At 43.5% G+C, this 22199-nt stretch overlaps 1 protein-coding gene across 3 annotated transcripts in view; it reads right to left on the bottom strand.

Annotated features, from left to right (window-relative positions):
* SH3PXD2A (SH3 and PX domains 2A) overlaps window positions 1-22199 on the bottom strand; it is a 348301-nt gene that overhangs the window by 95684 nt on the left and 230418 nt on the right. Inside the window, exons 8-9 of one of the 3 annotated variants that reach the window (XM_044665543.1) lie at window positions 674-694; window positions 523-527 (exon numbers count right to left, since the gene is read on the bottom strand). The exons of the other annotated variants lie outside the window; for them this stretch is intronic. Of the exons in view, the coding sequence (XP_044521478.1) occupies window positions 523-527; window positions 674-694 (26 nt within the window). The remainder of the gene's footprint in view (window positions 1-522; window positions 528-673; window positions 695-22199) is intronic. 3 annotated transcript variants of the gene reach the window in all.

A 22199-nucleotide genomic window follows, 5' to 3' on the forward strand; every position in this document is an offset into this window, starting at 1 on the left:
GGGCGGGCTGGGGGACTGTTTACTTGAAACTGAAGAACGAAGTCCCGGAGCCAGAGTCTTACTAACAGCCTGCCTTCCTCCCGCCCTCCCTAACTGAAGTTTCCAAAAGTTTGCTTGCATTCTTTCCCCACTGAAACCCAAGGCTCCTTCACTGCCCCGTAGCCTGCTGCAGCTCAGGCCACGCCACTCCCCCCCTGAAAGACCCGGCCCCCAAAGCGGAGGTTTGCCCAACTATCAGCCGGCTCCCCCCTTCTCTTCCCAACTGCCCCTCTGCCAAAAGAGATTTCAAGTCATTGCAAAATGACCAAACTCCCCCGCCCCCAGCCCGCGAGCACCCTTGGAGAGCCCCTGGTCACAGCCCCTTCCCTCCTTAGGTCTGCTTTGCAGGGTTTCATTGAAAGCTCCAGGATTTCGAGACTAGAGTTTTCAGGGGGGAAAAAGGGGGTACGTGTGGAAGGTTCTCACTCAGAAGTCAATGCCCACCACCATAGGATGACCCCTTCCCCATCACAAGGTAGGTACCACCTCTTCCAGGGAGGGTCCTCTCACCAGCCAAACCCACCGAAATCCTCCCTCCCTCTCTTAAAATATATCCAAGTTATTCCAGTATATATAGAAGTATATTCCAGCAGATGGTTTGCTTGGCACCTAGCATACCCTATTTAATACCAACCCTTTCTTTTCATGTATGTGTCTTTTTTCCAAACTAGAATCTAAGCTACCTAAAGGCAGAGACTATTCCTCTAACAAATATGCAGGGATTTCTCTGACTTTATGAGATGCCGTGATTTAGAAGGCCCTGCTCTGGACTTCTTCTCTTGGCTTTAGGAGATAGTGAAAAGAACACTGGCCTGGGAATCAAATGTGAAGCAGCTCAGTTTCTCTCCATGGGTCTCAGTTTCAACCTCTGTAAAATCAAAGGGGTTGGACAAAACAATCTCTAAAGTCCCTTCCAACTCCAGCAATCTGTGATAGGATGACTTCAGATCTTTACTAAGCTCCTATAAAGGACTCACTGCATCCATCGGAGAAGGAACTGGTGAACCACTCCAGAGTCCTTGCTGAGAAAACCCATGGATAGCCATGGTCCACGGGGTCATGAAAGACGGCCAACAACAAGAATGCTGTATCCAGTCGAATACAATAAATATAAATCAATCTGGGGACAAAGCTATCTCTAGGGATAATAGTGATCTCACTGTGTAAGGAATTCCCAGGAAAGGAACCTGCTTCAACAAATGCATCTTGGGTATATTTTCTTCAATTTATAATCTTAGAGAGTTGCCTAGGGCCCTGAGAGAGTTGGGAAGATAAGACTTATGCTTATGAAACAATGAGAGAATAGCTGAAAAGGACGTAAAAACGGAGTGTTCAATAAATGGTGGGCTAGAAACATTAAATGCTACAAAGTTCACTGGAAGGAGGCATCCATAAGGGATAGGGTGGTTGTGGAAGACTTCCTAGAAGAGGTGTAAACTGGGCCTGCGTAGCTGGGAACCCCTTGCTTGAAAGAGTTTCCTTCTGTCTTTGCACTTTCCAGAGAGGATTCTCTCCCTAGATCCATTTCCTGGGAGAATGAATTTTTCATGCTCCCACCCCAATATATATCATTAGCCCTTATATAAATTCTGGAAGGGAGAGGCCACTATGTAGAGCTATTCATGCCCAAGCTGGGCTTTCACTCACAGTGGGCCTCCAGCATTAACATCACCCTGGCCTGGTGCATTTTAAGCCCTGCTTTACATTTTTTCCAAACTTTTCTCCCAGTGGCAGAGTCACTCTTGCCCTTGCTCCACTACCCTCTTGCCTTCCCATATGTGGTTTGGTTTTTTCTTCAACAGAGTCATTTTGCTGGTTTATTCCCTCAGGCAGACCCTCCAATGATGAGCTGGGTCCTTCCACAAAGGGCTAGATAGCCAATGGCCAAAGCCTGCAACACTAGAGCTACCATCTGCAGTCTTCTTTTGACCAGCAAGATCCCATGGCTTGGGAGCCACCCAAGGAGGGGTGAGGGAGAAAGGAGAGAAAGACCTCCAGGAATAGGCCACAATACTTCCAGCACACAGCTAAAAAGACCACACAACTATAGAACTATGGTTCCAGGGGAGAGGGAGAGGAAGAGTGGGGGAGAGAGAGAGAGAGAGAAAGAGAGAGAGAGAGAGAGAGAGAGAGAGAGAGAGAGAGAGAGAGAGAGAGAGAGAGAGAGAGAGAGAGAGAAACTCTGTGTGTGTATACAGTGACTATATTCCTGGAACAGTACCCAGGCCAAGTCACTCCAGAGCTGTGATTAAATGTCAAGGAGAAATGTAACCAACAGCTCTGGCAGCTTCCCTCCTCCTCTAAGACAAGGCCTGGAGTCTCCCCCTTTTCCAGCTGGACAGCATTGCTTAAATGAGGAAGGAATACCTCCCACTGAGGCTGAAGCACAGGGACCTTCAAAGAGGGGGTGAACATTCCCTGTCTGGAGGGGTTAATGATGAGCAAAAAGACACTCCCCACCATCTCTTACATTCCTTGGGGAATGTCTTGGTCCAGATGGTCATATAGGTGAGACCTTCCTTTACAGCCTACACAGTTAAAAACAAAAAAACTTCAGTATACAGGGTCTGGAGCACCAGATCTGCCAACTGATGAGTTGCTCATTAGGTAACATGGAGAGATAATTCTATGCATCAGCTGCTTGGAAGTTTGGACCCCAGGAAGAGAAGAAAAGATAGAGGAAAGGAGGGAGGCTTTATGGCCAAAAGATGTTGGAGGGGTCAGGCTGTGTGGAGAATATGAGGGTAGGGGCTGGAGGAAAATCAAGAAGGTTTAAACCCAAGCCAAGAAAATCTGAGGCAGGATGACAGAGGAGGGGAAAAATATGCCTCCTCCCACCCCCATCCTTTTCCTCATTCCCTCAACCTTAGATTCCTCATTGGAAAATTGGCTTCGACTTTCTAGAGGCTGAGCCTCCGTGGCACAGGTAGAAAAAGTTCATTTAGTACCCAAATGAGCACACCACTTGGAGGCGATTCAAGTAGCTGCTAGACACCTTGTCCCCCCTCATACTGCCCCTTCCCCTGATTTCTCTTTCTCTACCTACTCACACATACATGGCAACAATCACAAAAGGCATTCCCGCTCACACTTACCCATCGATATACCGATTTACACGTACACACTCACTTGTAACAGACGGCATTTACAAATGGGGCACATTTAAACTCATATTTGCATTTGTGTGTAATAAACACAAGCACACACTCAGAAATGCACAGGCACGTGGATGGGCATATTTGTGAATTTATCTATTGCAAATTTGCAAGCACCCACACATGAACAAGTGGGGATAAATCTAAAATATTAAAGCATACAATCCAGTTTGTACACCCAGCACCTTCACTCACACACACACACACACACACACACACACACACACAGCAGAGATACACACAAAACGAGCGAGTCTGGCACAGAGTAAGGGCTTCATGAAGGTTTCTCATCCTCTCCCTCCTTCCCCCTCTCCCCTCACCCTCTCTCTCTTTCTGTCTCTCTCCCCGAGGCCTTGGGAAGTAAGTACTCTGGCACCTGCCCCAATGCTCATGCTGACTGCACGGAGTGGGAGCTGCCCTGGATACTCGAGCTGGAAGCAGGTATCCAGATGAGAAACTACTCGGCCTGCAGTGACATCATTCCATACTGGCCCCCTTGGACTCCCTCCCAGCCAGGAATGGGAACGCTGGGGCAGAAGAGAGGCCATGAGTGGGACGGCTCGAGTTTCTAGATGAGCAGGAGAGGCGGTGACGGGCGTTTAGGAAAGGGACCCCCCTATCCTGGTCTGCAGAATGAGCTCTGTCTCATCCTGGGGATCAGTTCCTGTGGGAGACCTAACAAGGTTCAGAACCAAAGATTTAGTGGCTACTCTTCCAAAGAGTGGGAGCACTGAGGTGGCACGGTGGATGGTGGGCCGAGCCTGGATTTAGGAAGACTCCTCTTCCTGAGTTCAGATCTGGGCTCGGACACTTAACTTGGTTCTGGGACCCTGGGCACTTTACTGTGTTTGCCTCAGCTTCCTCATCTGTAAAATGAATTGGAGAAGGAAATGGCAATCTAGTCCAGTATCTTTGCCAAGAAAAATCTCAAAAGGGGTCATGAAAACTGAAAAACAGCTGAACAACTTCGTAAGGGCCAAGATCCTAGGACCTATGCAGGTCATCTTGCTTTCAGCAGGCCTGGAGGAAAGTCTGGTAAAGTCAAGTTGAACAAGAAGACATCGTTTCTGCCTAGTCAAGGCCTTCATTCTTGCATGGCCTGGCTTACTTATTACAGTCTTCTTCCATGCCCCAAGTCTATTCTCTTCTGATTCATCCTGCCCATGCCAGTAGACTCTTCTTTCTTGGAGGAAAAATAATGTGATAGCATTAGAACTGAACCCCTGCCTGAACCCCGGATCTTAGGTCAAGAACAAGAGCCCTGGGGCTCACAGGACGGTGGATTTCAGTCTGGAAGGGACCTTATGACTATCACAGAGCTAGATCAAGAGGAGACTTTAGAATTCATCCAGTGCCACTCACTCAATTTTATAGACAAGAAAGCTAAAGCCCATCAAAATTAAGTGACTTGTGGGGAAGCTAATTGCTCAGTGGGTGGAGAGCCTGGCCCAGAGTTCAATTCTGGCCTCAGACACTTCCTAGCTGTGTGACCCTGGGCAAGTCACTTAATCCCCACTGCCTCGTCCTCACTGTTCTTCTACCTTAGAACCAATACTTAGTATTGATTCTAAGATAGAAGGTAAGGGTTAAAAAAAAAAAAAAAAGATTAAGTGACTCATCCAAGATCATACAGGAAATAAATGGCAGTACCAGCATTCACATACAGGGCCTGGGATGCTAAGTTCTTTTTAACAGATGAGGAAATGACTTTCCCTAGGACATAGAGGCAGCACATTAACAGATCTAGAGTTCAAACCTAGATACATGGATGCCAAATCCAACATTCTTGCCAATGAACATGCTGTCATAGCAACCATTCTTTAAAATTGTCCCCAGCATCTGGTATCACTTTTCCACCAAATCAGGGTCACTATATCTTGTGAAGAAGGAAAGATGAAGGGTTTGGCCAACTATTCAGATGGGGAAACTAAGTCCCAAGAAGGATGACCAAAGTTGTTAGTAGCAAAACTGGGTTCCCTAACTCCTGGCCAAGAGTCTCTTCCTAAGAGATGAAAATGACTCATCATATGCCATTTTCTCTACAAAGACTCATCCTCAAGTAAAATCCCATTATCTCCTGGCCACAATGCCCACCTCCCTATCCCCACCATGGGACTTGATTCTTAGAAACTCCCTCCAGATCTCCTGGAGAACCCATCTGCCCCAATAAATATTGTGTGATTGGGTTTTTTTTTCTTCCTAAGCTGGGCCAGGCCACTGCTGGCTGCCCCACAGACACAGTTTGAAAAGCTATACGTCTCTTGAATAAAATGTATTGTTGTTGGCTGCAGCTTGAGGTCCCTCCACACTTGGCCTATGGAAAAGGGGAATAAAAAAAGGAAACAGCCCAAGCGATTAGCTCAGGACCCAACACTTCATTACAGACAACATCAGGACAGCCATTATGTGGAGAACAGCCCAGCTGGGCTGAAACGTGGCACCGGAGAGTAACAGAGCCCTCCTCTTTCCCAGGGAGAAGAGGAAAGGTCCCTTCAGAGACCCTGTCCACTGCTTTTATTCCTGCACGGTGCCTAGCCCAGGGCTGGTCCTGCTCTCTTGTTTCAGGGGAGAGGATAGAAAATCATTGACAGTCAGCTAAAAGGGATTTTGGAGGCCATCTTTCATCTTAAGAGAAAGGAAAGTGACTTCCCAGCCATCACACCAAGTGAATGAATAACGAAGATGGAACTAGAACCCAGTCTCAGCCCAGTGAGTTTTCCATGATAGGCAGGAGCCCTTGTGCAGGATGGAGCTAAGTATTTGAATCTATTTTGGGGGTGGAGGTGAGGAGAAAGTAGAAAGGAGAGAGAGGAGATGTGTTTCTATGGTCTGTTTTGTTTTTTTCCAGGAAGGGTCATTCTCCAAAAGGCTCTCTGTCTATATTCTAGAGATGACCCTTCTTCTCCTGCCTGATATCCCTTTTCCTCTCCCTTCTCTAGAAATCCCTACATCTAGAATCTTCCTTGATAGAAGCTTCCAGGTCCCATGCTGACTCAGAAAATTGTTATCCTCGCAACTATGGCATCAGTGGTAGGAACCAATTGGTTCTGTTTGAGTGAGACTCATTCTACCTTATGAGATAAGTGGCCTTCTTCCAAAAGCAGTTGTAGCCCAAATGTGACACATCAAGGAACTGAAAGAGAGACCAAAGACCTGGCACAATTGGGTTGCCCGGCCCAAGAAGGTTTGGATCCTCAATCCCCTTCCTCCACCTGCTGGGCCTGACCAGCATCACATCCAAGGGCATGATCATATTATACATCCTGACTCGTGAAGACCTGATAGTGTGCTTATTATCTATTGGATGACAATGATGCTGATGAATCCTTGCCTAATAATAATAATAATAATAATAATAATAATAATAACAATAACAGCAGGTTTCCAGAGAGTATTAAAATTTTCAAAAAGTTTTACATCTACTATTTCATTTGATCTTTACAATAATTCTAGGAGGTGGATTCTATTATTAGCCCCATCTTACAGATCAGGAAACCGAGGCTAGAGATTAAATAACTTGTCCAAGGTCACACAACTAATTAAGTTGATCACCCTTTCTATTGTATCATCTGCATACCTCTACGTCTCCTCCAGGGTCTAAAGTTAAATGTTTTCCCTGGTGGGTGGGAAGGTGATTCCTTCATAAAAGATCTATTTTTCCCCCCATTGTGGCCAAGTTTGCATCTTCTCTGGAAATCCTTAAGTCTCCAACAAAAAGCTTTGACTAAATGGAGCAGACTCCCATGACATTTCTACTGTCTCTGTCCTCTCTTTCTTTTCTTGTCCCAATGGACAGGAAACAGAGAAAAAAAAGGATTGACTTCCTAAAGCACACATCCTAGTGTGACAGGTTGTGCCCTGAAAAAGACAACTTTGGTGCTTCCCTGCAACCTCTTAGGGACCCCATTCTCTTCTTTACCTTAAAAAATGATACAGGATAATGTTGCTCCCTCATCCCAAAATGGTCTTAATGAGGCTTCTCCTTACCTATTTCTTCAGAAGGGAGGAAAGATTGACTATAAACCTTCTTATTTTCTACTTTAGAATTGGGGGGGGGGGGGGGGAGACCGAGCCACTCAGAAAAAGGAGACTATGACTGAAGGTAACAGAGATGTTGTTGGAGAAACAATCTTAGACTGAAAGTCAGGAGGACTGGGCTCAAGTCTCAGCTTTCCCACTAATAAACTAAGTGACCGTGACCAAGTTACTGTACCTCTGTGGGCTTTGTCTTTGCCTTCTGCAAAATGGAAATAATAATTCATGCCCGGCCTGGTTTTCAGGGCTACTACAAATGATAAAAAAAAAAAGGAGATAAAAATTTGAGGGGTTCAGAGGCGATTGTCTAAGGTCCTTTGCTGTTCAAAGAGTCTATGAATAGGTTTGTTGTTTTTTTTTTTCTTAAAACCCTTACCTTCTGTCTTGGAGTCAATACTGTGTATTGGCTCCAAGGCAGAAGAGTGGTAAGGGCTAGGCAATGGGGGTCAAGTGACTTGTCCAGGGTCACACAGCTGGGAAGTGTGTCTGAGGCCAGATTTGAACCTAAGACCTCCCGTCTCTAGGTCTGGCTCTCAATCCAATGAGCCACCTAGCTGCCCCTAGGTTATTTTTTTATTAGTATTACTGCTAGCAAAAGTCTCAGGGCTGGGGAAAATATGTACATTTTTGAGGGCCTCCTAAAAGTGAACTGCGAAGCAAAAGAATAAGAAAATGGCAGTAATCAAAGTAATGATTGCCTAGGAAAACACAGACTGACCGTACCATAGCCTTCCTGCAATGTGACATGCAATCTCTCTGGAGGCAGGCAGAAAGTCCATGCAGCAGGATCCTGGCACAACATCATACACTTACACAAGCACACAGAATCCATGCAGTGAGTGGTACCTGTGAGATCCCTCTTGGGAGACTCGGCCCAGCCGGACATCCATACTTCCAAGTCCCCAAAGAGAAAGGCAGCAGAGAAACAGAATTAAGAGAGGGAGAAAGCATTAGTTAGATCACCAGGCAAGTCATTAGGGTCTGGAACTCACTCATCAAGAAAAAGAAAGGAAATAATAGAATAGTCACTATGACTAGATCTCCTTCTTAGGCCAAGGCACACTGGATGTCCAGCTGCGCAGAAGCTGGTGTGATCTCTGGAAAAGCCACAGGGTGGGGGTAGGGTGGGGGCAAGGAGTGAGTTGGGAGGGGGTGGGATGAGGGCTAATGAAGTGTTTGCTGAGACCCAGGAATCCCAAAGTGCTCTAGGCTCCAGAATCCTGATTGATTTCCTGGACTTGGCCCTACTGTTTGTATTGGCACTTAAAAAAAACAAAAACCAGCAAGCCTGACTCTTCCTTCCTTATATCCCTCCAAAACAACAAACCACCCAAATGGAACTCCAAAGTTTCGATGACTTCAACACCCAGTCATACAGCTAATAGGTGCCAAAGGTAGGATTTGGCTCCAGTTCTTTCCTGAATGGCTTGGAGATAGTAGTTGAATTATGATATGGTATGGTATGGTTTATCAAGGGTTAGGGATGAAAAAAGGAGGTAGGAATTGTTTCATATCAGTGTTTTTCTATACCTGGTATCTCGCATACAATAGGTCCTTAATAAAAACTTAGTTGATAATCAATCTGAAAAGAGGCAGGCAAGTGGTATGGTGGAAAATTCGTTGGGTTCTAGCCCCAAATTTGAAACTGATTTGCTGATGCCTTGGGAAAGTAATCTGTCCTCTTGGGGTCTCATTTTCTTCTGTAAAATGAGGTAACTAGACAATCTTTTAGTGCCCTTCAAGCTGAAGTCTATTCAAAGTCTTTGTGGAGTTTTTATTTACTGTTTGTCCAGTCTTGTGTCGGATTATTTGATAAGGAAGGACAGAGAAAGAAAAGACAATTCCATTTTAAAGCTGATGGAACAGGTTGAAAGATGACTGATTATTCTCATGGTCATACAGCTAATGTGTATCAGAGTCAGGGCTTGAACTCAAGGTCCAATACACTGCCCCTCAAGAAGAGGTACCTTTAAATTAGAATGTTCAGACCATAAGGAAAATACAAGAAAATACAGGGGTCCCTTCACTTGTTTGACAAAATTAAATGGGAAGCAAACTAGAACTGGTCTTGATTTTTTAAAAAAATTGCATTAATTCCTAGGATTGGAGCAGCTAAGTGACTCAGAGGATAGAGGACCAGGCCCAGCTCTGGAAGAACCTGGGTTCAAATATAGGCCTTGGATACTTCCTAGCTGTTTGAACCTGTGCAAGTCTCTTAATCACATTTGTCTAGCCCTTACCTTTCTGGCTTAGAGTTGTTAGTAGACCAGAAAGTAAGAGCCCTAAAAAATAAATAAATAAGTTCTTAGGATCATAGCGTTAGAGTTGGAAGAAATGTTTTTCCAACAACATGATTTATTTCCCAGTTCCTCAGATGCATAGAACAAATCTGGTTACTCCAGTCTCCTCCCCCATACAGCACAGTCCACTCTCTAGAGGGAAGGATTCATCCTGCCTTCTTTCAACATCCAGAGGGGAGAGTTGGGATCCACACTTTGAGTCTTTGGCTCTCAAATGCCTGTCCTCCAGCCAGGAAGCAGACAAGGCTGTTGTTGGCTCAGGGTTGGGAGGGGATGGAAGATGGGGAGGTGAGGAGAGAGGGAGATAGACAGAGAACAAAGAGATGCAAAAAAAAGAGAGAGAGAAAGAGAAGGACATACTTAGACACAGAAACAAAACACTAAAAAGAAAAAGAAAGACAGTGAAAAGCAAATAGAGAATAGAGAGGGACAGGAGACAAAAAAAAGATAGACGAGGACAGAGGCTATTGCCTCTTATTAGATGAAATGACAAGAGATGGAGAATGACAACTGGGGAGAGAACAAAGAGACACAGGAAGAGAGAGAAACAAAAACAAAATAAATCTAGAAACCAAATGGGGAGAAAAGAAGAAAGGAAGAGATGAAGGGAAAGAAGTAAAGAGAAAGAGAAGGGAGGAGAAAATGGAGGGGGAGCAAGGGAGAAGGAGGAGGGAAAGAAGATGGAGAAGACATGGGGTAGAGAGGATCAGGAATGAAGACTCCCATTCAATGAAGTCCTTCTGCCCAGACGGTTTTGCTGGGATGTGGCCATTGTTCATGTTATGGCTTCTTGGAACTACAGGTGAGAGCTGAGTGAAGTTGGACCCCAAAGGGAAGGGATGTGCAGTCTCCAGAGACTACTAAGCGCCATGAGTGGGATGCACTTGAGGAACATCCGCTACGTGATAATTCAAAGTGTTGTAGGAAATACTGGCTCAGTTCAGAGCCTGCCTCTACTCCTTACTATGTGTTTGACAGATTTTTCTACCCTCTGAACCTCAGTTTCCTCACCAGGGTTGGAATAGATGAGAGGTTCTTCGCCTCTTTTGGATTGTGGCACACTCCTTTGGCAGTTTGATGAAGTTTTTTTTTCTGAATCATGTTTTTAAATGAATAAAATAAAATGCATAAAATTACAGAGAAAACCAATTATCAAAATAAGTGGAAAACAAGTTCACAGACCCCAGGTTAAGAATTCCTTGTCACTAGATTAGCTATAAGGTCTCTTTCATCTCTAAAAGGATGATACATTAGGCAAAAATCATTCTTCAGAAAAATTATCCCTTGGGATAGCAGAAACATGGAATGGCATAGCAGGAGGAAGCCCAAGAGATCACACAGTCTATATCCATTCAGTTTACAGAGGAGGGGCTTGAGGCTCAGAAAAAGAAGTGACTTGCCCAAGGTCAAACCATCAGTTGATGACAGAGTTAAGAGTAGAACCCAGATCCTCTGATTTATAGTTCTGTACCATCATTATTAGTTCTATTTCTTTAATGCTGCTCCTTTTTCCTTTGTTGTCTCTATAGCAGGGGGAAGATGGGGGTGGCGAACAAAACAGGCCCATCCTCTGCCCTTGGGCCACGTCCCCTAGGAGCTCAATTTCTCAGAAATCAAAGCATGTGTGTGGGAAGCCAGGCTCCAGGATGGAATGTGCAGCTGACCTTCAGGGTGGCGTGAGCCAGGCAGTCAGGGATCACCAGTTTCCTAATTCAGGTAGAAAGTAGGATATGGGGTGCTGGACAGAGCATGCCTCATGGGGCTGGGCTGAGTCATCTCAGGACACACAGTTTATGAGTCCTGGATGGTGGTACCCAAGGGAGGCTGTTCTGGGTAGTCTAGTATACAGCATCAGGGCATTCAGAACCACCTAGAGGCATGAGGGAAGTCCTGTGGGAGCAGCCCCACCTCCGACTATCCACAGATGGGAGATGCCTTGGGAAGCATGGAATGGGAGAAATGAGGCAGGAATGGGAGTCGTTTATCCACCCTGCTAAGCAAGCTTGCACAAGCTCTAGCCAAAGACAGGTGCTGGTGCTCCAAGGGGCCATGGATAGGGTAGGGCTGGGACAGACAAAGCCTACTGTTTGCAGCTGCTGCTGCCTGATCCTGCATTCGCTTGCAGAGATGGGCCGGGGAAAACAGTGCTGAATTGGGAGTTAGGAGACTGGGCTTCTAAGCCCCTGCTCTTACAGCTAATGGTCTTTAATTTGAAGTAAGTCACTTCTTTAAATTTCTATTTCCTTATATGAAAAGTGAGGAAAGCAATAATTAACTCCAGCCCTGCCCATTCCACAGGATTACTGGGAGAAAATAATGAACGTTTTTTGAGGATTGTAAAAATGAATAAGTTGTTATTGATGTTGCTATAGAGAGGTGAAAAAGGGTTACAAATAGGACACATATCTGACTTCGAAATTTCAAGTATTTTTCCTTCACTGTGCTTCAACACAAACATGGGCTGAATGAGTCTTGATGGTCCCAGCACCCACAGTGACATTCTTTCCTCTTTTCTACTACTCTTCATCAAATGTTTCCCTGATTCCCACAAGCCCTTGGCCAAAAATGTACATACATATGGAAGCATGGACCCAGGAAAAATGGATATGGGACAAGGAAGGAGGATGATCAGTTCTGTAGCATCCAACCCTTCTAATACTCCTTCCCTATTCCTGGGTCTCCTCTCTGATTTAGAGAGAAGCTTGCAATAAGGATGACATGAGGGTTTAAGATGCATTCCTCTTAGATCTCCCATAAATGTTAACGGTCAGCAAACAGGATGGGAAAGGAAAAGCAATATGGTATGGTGAGAATCTGGAAGCCAAGATTCTCATCCCAGTTCTTTTTAACTAACTAGCTGTCCTACCTTGGACAGGTCAACATTACCTCACTAGGTCTTAATTGGCTCAGCTGTAACAAGAGGGGATTGGACTACATGATCTCTATAGTCCCTTTTGATTATTAAATACTATGGTATATTAATTCTTCGTAGAGTCTTCATGGCCATGGGTTATGAGCTATCTAAATTGGAACCCAGGTCGCCTGACTAGCAAACAGTAAAGTGCTTTTCCTTCTGAACTAGCATCTCTAAAAGCCAAAAAATGTCACCCACCCAGGAAAAGCTGTAGATTTTTAGCATCTGCTGCCTTTCAAACAGACATTGGTTTATGTATAAATAACTGAGTGATTCGAAAGAAAGATAGATAGTGCAGGAAATGAGCATCTGAACCGTACAACTCGATTATCTATAATGTCCGATGGGAGCTGAGCTGAGCTGAGTCCCCAGCTGCTCCTGCAGGGAGCCTCTCTGCCTTTCTCTCCCCCTTCCACTCAGTGTCCAGACCAATCTCCACCCCCTCTCAGATGCCACGTAAACAGAGCTACACACACACACACACACACACACACACACACACACACACACACAGCCCCCTGCATCAGCACTCCTCACTCCTCCTCTCCCCACCCCCACCTCCAACCACTTGGAAAATTCTTCACATCTGGCTTTCACGTGATGGATCCGTGCCTTGCCTTAGAAGCTGGTCCTCCTGTGAGGCCAAATCGGAGGGGATAGAATGACTGCAGGACCTAGAAAAAGGAAGAGGGCCAGGGAACTGACCCCCTTCTTCATGGAGAAAGGGGCCCAGGGAAGGGGAGCCATGGCCCTGGTTCTGTCCTTTTGTGAGTTAGGAAACTAACCCTTCGGTACTATCACTTTGGTCTCCTGGGGACCAGCAGTTTTTCCTCCTGTGAGAGGCATCTTAGCTATTCATGGCAGAGTGAAAAGACCACTAAGCAAGGAGTTAGGAGCCCCGGGTTGTATTCCCAATGCTGCAACTTACTCACTCTCTGAGTTTGGCCAAGTCCCCTTTCCTCTTTTTAGGCATTGGTTTCCTCCTCTGCAAAATGGTGAGTTGGAATAGGTGATCTTTAAACTCTAACTCTAACCCTAAGGTTTCTACCTACTCTTGCATTCCTTCAGCATGGCGGAATGGAAGAAGCAATGGATTGCAGCCAGAGCACTTGGGTTTGAATCCAATCTCTCACACTTATTACCTACCTGGACCATCATCAAGTCACTGAAACTCTCTGAGACTAAATTATCTCAACTGTGAAGCAAAGGTAACTTAAGTTACTTCTAAGGTCTCTTCTACCTTTAAATCTATGATCTCATAATCTCCTCTGTTAAATCCAAGAGTTGGCTCATAGATCTAGGACCTACCCACACTTAGGCACTGACCATGAGAATACATTCTCACTTTCTGGGCAGGTCCTCTAGGAGGGGTGCAACATGTCCCCAAGGACTAGGGTAAGAGCATCTGCATGTCCATATTCGTGAGCTTGCATGTCTAGGAATGCATCTTGGTCAGAGAACCTGAAGGATAAGTAGGAACAGGGGTGGATGGAAGTCACACTTAGCTCTCACGACATCAACGTTAAGAGCTTGGCTATCTCCTCCAAATCTAGAGCTTCTCTCAAGAACCTAATATTAGGCCTATTTCTTCAAATTTATATCTTCTTAGGACACTGGATGCTAAAAGGGACTGTACATCTTATTTAATGATGAAGAAAATGAGTCCTAAAGAGGAAGAAACAACTCCCCACAGGTACCTAACAGTAAGTAACAGAAGGGGAGACTATCATCTACTTCGTCACAACACCTTTTCAACTCATTTCTATTTCTTGGTTGTACCACCTTTTATATTTGGCCTAAAATTTATTTTTCTGGGCAATATGTAAAGAGTCCCAAAGAACCTCAGGCTTGAAAGAGACCTCTGAAGTAATATAAGCCACCTCTTACTTCATTGCAGGAATCTCTGCAACAGTATCCCTGACAGGCAGGCATCCAGTCTTTCCTTCAATACCTCCAGAGGTCCAGTGCTGGACAACTCTAATTATTAGATGCTCCTCCTTACATTTAATTCAACAAATAATTAAATGCACATGATGTCCTCCCTGGATTCTACGAGGGGGATACAACATGCAAAGGTCAATTATTACAAAATATATACTAAGTTATGTAAAACAATTTCAAGAGGAAAAGACAACTAATTACTGGGGAAATCAAGAAATGCCTTCCTGTGGATTTAGAACCAGAACTATACTTTGAGGAAAGCTGAGAAAGATAGACAAAGGGAAAGAAGGAATGAGTTCTATTAAAGCCACCTTTACTATTGAGTAAAAGCATAAGACAGAACTCATACATCCAATCAAATGCCAAGTCTTTTTAATCTCACATTATCTTTTGCATCTGTTCCCTTCCTTCCCCTTATACAGTCTCTACCATGGATCAAACCCTGATCACATCTTTTCTGAACCATTGTAATAACTTCCAAATTAGTCTCCCCATCTTCTGACTTTCTCCTCTCCAATCGATCCTCCATATAACTGGAGAATTGATACTTCTAAAATAAAACTCTTGACTATGCCTGCCAACTCATACCCCCAACTGAAAAATCCTTAATGGATCCCTTTTGCCTCTAGGGTAAAATATAAAATTCTAAGCCAAGAATCTAAATCCCTCTATGCTCTGGCTCCTATCTTATCTTACATTACACTCCTTCACATCTTTCTCTCTTTGTCTCTATTTGTCCATGTTTGTGTGTGTCTGTCTCTGTCTCTCAGCGTAGCCCTATCACTGACCTACTCTGTGTCAACCTGGGTCATCTCAGCCCCCCTCTGCACCTTGGGATGAAGATACCTGATTGGCTTTACCCAGTGCAGCTCAGAACTGATGGACCCCAGAAATCTGTCAGCCTCAGCTTCCTCATTTGCAGGCCTGTACAACCATATCCAACACACATCAATTATTTTCCATCCATTTATCACACTGGACTGTGGCTAGTTCCCATATTAGCCCCATCTAAAAGATATATGCCTCAAGTTGCATCCTGAGTCCCTCACCTCTTTAACAGGAGATAGAATATTTCAACTTGAATCCTCTGGGGTCATGATAGACTACAGATTCCTAATTGAATTGTTCTCCCTGACTTCTCTTTTCTTGTCTATCTTCTCCAAAATTACTAAAATAATATTTATGAAACACAGCTCTTATAATGTCATTCTCCTGCTAGGGAATGATCTTCATAAGGAACCTGCAAAGGAGACTGAGGAGTGAGCAGAGAGATAGGAGAACGAGGAGAGAGTGTAGCATCTAGAGAGAAGAGAGTATTAAGGAGAAGGCAATCGACAGCGTCAAAGGCTGCAGAGGGGTCAAAGAAAATGAAGACTGAGAAAAGGCCATGGGATTTGGCAATTAAGAAATTATTGGTAACAATTTCAGTGGGATGAAGAGGCTGAAAGAATTTAAAGGGTTAAGGAGTAAGAGGAAATAAAGTAGAGACATTTAATGTTGATAGACTTTGTTTAGCCATGAAAGGCAAAAGAGATGTAGGATGACAATTAGCTAGGAGGGAAAGATCAAGGGGAACTTTTGTGAGACAAGGGAGACATGGGCATATTTGTAGGGAGTAGGGAAGGAGTAAGTAGGCAGGGAAAGTAGAATGGGGAAGACAGAGAAGGCAGTCTGCTGGAGGAAGATGGGATGGAATGGGATTGCTTATGCAAGCAAAGGATTGGACCTTGGTAAAGCTATTACTTTGAGACAGGAATGGAACAGATGCCTGGCACACAGTAAATGTTTAATAAATACTTGAAGACCAATTATAGCACCTCTAAAGCCTCTAAGAATCTCAAAAAGGGATACTCACACAATTTCACAGGATTATTGTAAGGAAAGCACTTTATATCTTTGGCTAAAATTTCACTTTTATGTAGAATGCATATCTAATAGCATCACAAAACCTCAGAGATGGAAGAAACCTTAGAAGTCATCTAGACCAAGCACTTATTACACAAAGGAAGAATCTCCAATACAATAACAAGAGATGAGTCTTTATTTGGGTTTTTGTTTTTGGTGGTTTTTTCATTTGGTAAGATTTCTCAGTGTTGTTCCATGGTGTTTATTTCAGAGAATCAGAAAAATAGAGAAACCAGTGAAAACAGAGGTCAGTATTGGTAAGGGCAGTGGCAGGTGGATAGAGAGTAGGTTTGGGACTGAGAAGGAAGCCATGAATCAGGAAAATGCTACTTTCATGGCCTCTCCCCATCTACCTGCTATGAATTCCATCTTTGATAGTGCTAGGCCCTGCAGGCAGCCAGACAACAATTCTGAAATAGAGGTGAAGTATAGTAGTTTTGGAACAGAGAGAGCAAAAGAGGACAGGGGAGGGGAGGAGGGAACGAATGGATCTTTTAATTAAATCCTGATGATCAAGTGCAAAAAAAAAGAAGGCTTGCCAATAAAAGCGTGGCAGTAGGGTACTTGAGGGGACAGTTCTGGATTGTGGGGGGTGGGGTGGGGAAAGGAGCAAAACAATGTGTGTAACACCCCCAGAAAAACTGTAGCCAACCCTTACCCCTCCCTGCCTGATGCAAAACAGAGGTATGGAAAAATCCTTTGTAACCACTTGGACCAGGGGTCCACAAAACTCTTGTAGAGACTATTGCCAATTGACAATTGAGATCAGTGTTTGAGATCTTGTCACCAACTTCATCACTTCACACAGACCTCATCCTCCCTCCCTTGTCCCTGAGCTGGGACAGACACATGCATTCATGCACATACACACACACACAGAGGGCTACATCCCTTGGAATATCTAACATGGTTGGAGAAGAGTATGACTTGGTAGATTGGGGGAAGTCTTGAGGTTCAGAAATTCACTGAGTACTTCTTTGTGACTGTACCCTTGAAGGTAGTGAGGGAAGTTAGTGATTTTTATGCTAAGCATAGGGGAGTTTGCTAAATTGTCCAAGGTCATTGTTAACAGCATCAAGGCAGGAACTAGAACCCAGGTATCCCTTCAGAGACCAATATACTTTTTAATGACATTCTCAGTCTTATAACACCTAAATGCACTTCTATTTCTACTGGTAGGACCTTATGAAGTGATGTGGAGGCTTAGAAAAAAGGAAAACTCAGGGTCAGGGGAGAAAAAAAGAGATCAATTTTTTCCTAAGGACTTTTTTCTCTTTTAAAAAATCTCTAAGGAAAATAGAAAAAAATCCCTAATATTTGTTTTCCCCAAATTTTTCCAGCCTTTTACATCCTAAAATATATCCATGATAATTTAAAAAGTGAATAAAATTATAAATACTATACTATGTTTCTAAGCTAACAGCAGGGCCTAAAGTCTGCAAAAGGTAGTAAGAACAGTAAAGGCTGCCTAAATTTTTGTTTTCCCCAGGATGTATGTAAGTTCTTTGTCATTAATCAAGAGAGCTGCACATGAATAGGTTGACAAGGGGTGTTACCTTCTGGCTGATAGTTGGAAGAAGGAGGGTCTTTATGCCTTCCTGGGTGGAACTGTGGATAGAATGCTAAAACCTGGGATCTGGAAGACCTAAATTCAAATTTGCCTCATAAAAGTAATAGATGTGTGTTACTAGGCAAAACACTAAGTTTCTGTCTGCCTTTGTCTCCTTATTCATAAAATGGGAATAAAAAAAGCACCTATCTCCTAAGGTTGTTAAGAGGATAACATGAGATATTTGTAAAATACCTTGCAAACTTTTAGGTGCTACATAAATGCTAGTTATCTTCCTCCTCCTCATTACTATTATCATCAGTTGTAAGATGTGCTATTGGGAGTTTTCTCTTACAGCAATTATTATGGGTCCAAATTCAAAGAAAACCCAAATTCCAAAATTGGAAGGGATCTCAGTAGTCCTCTTAAGTCCAACTCCTACCTGAATAAGAGTCCTTTGCAAAACACCAAAAAAAAAATGTTAATCCAGCTGTGGCTTGAAGAATTCCAGTGAGGGAAACCTCTAGGAGCAGCCCATAATGCAGGAAGAACTCTAATTGGAAGTTCTTACTGACAACAAACCTACATCTCCTTATTTGGAATTTTATCCATTGCTCCTGGTTTTATTCAATGGAATCCAACAAAATAACTGATTCCTCTTCTACATGAGATATAGCTATTCAAATGTTTGGAAGACAGCTTTATTCCCTCTGAGGATTCTCTTCTCCAGTTCGTTGATATGGTCCTTGTATGGCATGAATTTGAAGCCCCTCACCATTCTCATTGCCTTCCTCTGGCTATCTTCTACTTTATAAAAGTCTTTCCTAAACTAGGTGCCCATGCCAAACAACATGGCAGAGGTGACCTAATCAGTTCCCTCTTTCTCCTCCTTCTTCTCTACCTTCTCCAATCTCTCTCTCTCTCTCTCTCCCCTCCCTCCCATCCATCTCTAGGCCTGACTCTCAATCCACTGAGCTATCCAGCTACCCCCCTATAAAGCACTTTTTAACCTTAAAGCACTATATAAACGCTAATGGTAGTAATAGTAGTAGTAGTAGTAGTAGTAGTAGTAGTAGTAGTAGTAGTAGTAGTAGTAGTAGTAGTAGCAGCAGCAGCAGCAGCAGCAGCAGTAGTAGCAAGTGAGAAATGGCAAGATGTTCCAGGCAGTCCAACATTAGTAAAAGTCAGAACACAGTCTTCTGACTCTAAACTATAGGATTCAGAGTTTGAAGAGACCTTCGTGATTATCCAGATGCAACATTCCTCAAACATTTTTATCTCAGAACCCCTTTATACTCTTAGAAATGATTGAGGACTACCTCCCAGCTTTTATTGATGTGGTCTATAGCTGTCTATCAGTATTTACTGTACTGGAAATTAAAATGTCTGATGATGATGATGATGATGATGATGATGATGATGATGATGATGAAAATAGTTTCAACCTTGTGGATGTTCTGAAAGTATCTTGGGAACCCTCAGACCACACTCTGTGAACCATTGGTCTACTAATCCAACCCTCCAAATTTTACAGATGAGCAAAATGAGATGCAGCATAGTTAAGTAAATTGCTAAGACACACAGATAGTAAGGACTGGAACTGACCCAAGTCCCAGAATTAGACAATCATACGCCTCTTTCTCTTTGGAGTCACAAAGGTAGGGACAGAGCTCAGACATTGACCTAGTTGTAAACTTCATCAATGAAAAAGTATGAACAAGGCTACAAGCACCTAAGACAAGGTACACCTTCAAAAAAAAAAAGTTAACCATGTCCTTATCCAGGAAAGTTCATATATTTTAGGGGTGATGGAAGAGGAAGGAGGGACTTCTTTCTCCTGGGGGCAGATCTGGGGGTTACATCTAATTATAACAATGTTTAGAACTGGAGAAGAACTCAAAGACCAAGTTCTTCATTTTCCAGATGAAGTCTGGTGAACATTAATGACTCATCTAGACGTTCCTATCAAAGCCATGACTTTGGACCTCAAATTCTACCTTGTTTCTGCCATACCACAGTGCTATCTAGGACTTCTCTGAAAAACAGTGGCTAGAAAGGTTCCCCCAGGGCCCCTGGCCCCTTCAATGTAGACAAGAGCTTAGAGATTCTTCTCTGAGACTCCCACCCAGCAGCCAATTAGTCATGTCTCGGGAGCTCCAAAAAGTGGGGCTAGTGGTCCAGGAGCCATGATGTTCATGGCTTCCTCTGCTGTATCTCCCTACCCTTGGCTGGACCACGTCCATTTCAGTGATGGAGAATGTAACTAATCTGAGTTCTGTGCATTAAGGGAATAATATTTTTTGGGCCTTAGGCCAATGGATATGGGATCTGGTTGATCTACCAAAAAGCTTCACACTTGGTCTTCATGTCTCAGTGACAGCTCAGCTGAGAAGCTAGGTAGCTTCTGAAGGTCCCAGGTTCCTTCTTGGAATAGGAGTATTTTTGAGAAAACGAGTATTTCAGCCTCCTATCTTTATCCCATTCAATTGCTCAATGCCAATTTAGCAGATCCAAACTTATTTCACAAGAATTTGTTTTGGCTTCTGGTCAAAGTCCTCCCCATCACAGACTAAAAATACTATATTCAAGAAGGCCTCCAACCTATGAAGTGGCTCTGTTTCAAAAGTTTGTAAAGTGGGTATTTGGAACTCAGAGCACATTTCCTCATAGATATAATGTTACATGTTCTGGTTAAGCTCCCCAGCTAGATCCACAAACCCATTTATTTACTAATGAAGCTGAAACTAACACTAATATTCTTAGCCTGAACTTTGGGTCCTGGGATTATGGGAGGAAAAAGAGGCAAAACCAAAATATCTCAACAAAATGTCTAAATGGGTAAAGTCTGCCTTTGGCCTCTCCTACTCTCTTTTATCTTCCTCACTTGTTAAGTCTTTTATTCCTTAGCCCTATAAGACTCCTATTAGGTACAGTAGGATACTTGCCCCTACACAAGTCACTTAACCTTTGTCTGCCTCAGTTATCTCCACTGTAAAATGGGAAAAATAATAGTACATAATTCCCAGAGTTGTTGTGAGGATCAAATAAATTATATTTGTAAAAGTGTTTAGTGCATAACTATTCTTTTCTTCTTCCTTTCCTTCATCCATTCTAACCTGTACCCTGTCTGGTCCTCTTACCACACTGCCCTGTTCCTCTAATGGCTGCTTCTGCAGTTAAAACCACCCATTCCTTCAGTCCAGCTATTTTGGGCTGGGAGTAATTTGTAATTAATAAGTAAGTGGAATGATTTGCACTAAAATGTGAATGACTAATAACTCTCTAAGGGGTATGTATTTTAAAAATAGGCACTTCTGAATTCAAAGAAATCTCTGAGGGGATTTCAGGGAAACTAAAGAAGAAATATCCTGTCAATTTGGAGGAAGGTATTTGGGTTGAAAAGGGTCCCCAAGGAAGCAGGCATTGTCAGCTCTCCTATGCAGATGGGGAAGGGAGAGTGAAGAATACCCAGTGCCTCATTGGAGTATCACAATATCCTTGTGTGGTAGAAAAAATAGATAGTATCATTCCCACTTGACAGATGAGAATACCTGAGGACCCAGAAGGCCAAAGGCTATTTTTTTTTTAAACCACAATCACACTGCCTGAATCATCTCAGGACTAGAATATTTAGGAAGAGGATTTGGAGGGTCTCTCTCTCTGTCTCTCTCTCTCTCTCTCTCTCTCTCTCTCCCCCCTCCTCTTCCACTCTTTCCCTTTCTTCCTCCCTCCCTCACTTTCTCCTCTTTCCTCCCTCCATCCCCTCTCCCTGCCCTTTATCCCCACCACCCTTTTACTCTTTCCCTCTCTTCCTCCCTCTCTCCTTCCTTCCCTCTGTCTCTCTCTTACCTTAGTTCCTATAAGCACTGTCTAAACCTCTCACTCAGCACTTAACATGACACCACCATTTTGTGCTTTCCTAGGGCTCTCTTCTGTTGGACAAGAAGCTCTCCAATTTTTATTTATTTATTTGTCTTTCTGTCTCTCCTACAACATGCCTACCCAGTGGCCTTGGCATCTTAGGATCATTACATTTCAGATTTGAAGGGAACGTAAAAGATTATATAATTCAGCTGGTCCAATGTCACATATGCAAAAGCATGGCACAGTCAAAAGAACGTTAGCTCAGGAGTCAGAAGACCTGGGTTCAATGTTTACTACCTTTGTCACCTTGTGCCCACAAGTTATTAAGCTCCTCTTGAGTCTGAGGTTCCTCATCTGTAAATGAGAGCATTAGACTAGATGGCCTGAGATTCTAGTTCTCGATTTATGATGATCTATTTATCTAAGTGGCAGGACAGTATTTCAAACTCAATTCATCTGGCTCTAAATCTACTTTTTTAGCTACCACACTATATTCA

Source organism: Gracilinanus agilis, chromosome 2 (assembly GCF_016433145.1).
Source record: "Gracilinanus agilis isolate LMUSP501 chromosome 2, AgileGrace, whole genome shotgun sequence".
NCBI classification, from domain to species: domain Eukaryota; kingdom Metazoa; phylum Chordata; class Mammalia; order Didelphimorphia; family Didelphidae; genus Gracilinanus; species Gracilinanus agilis.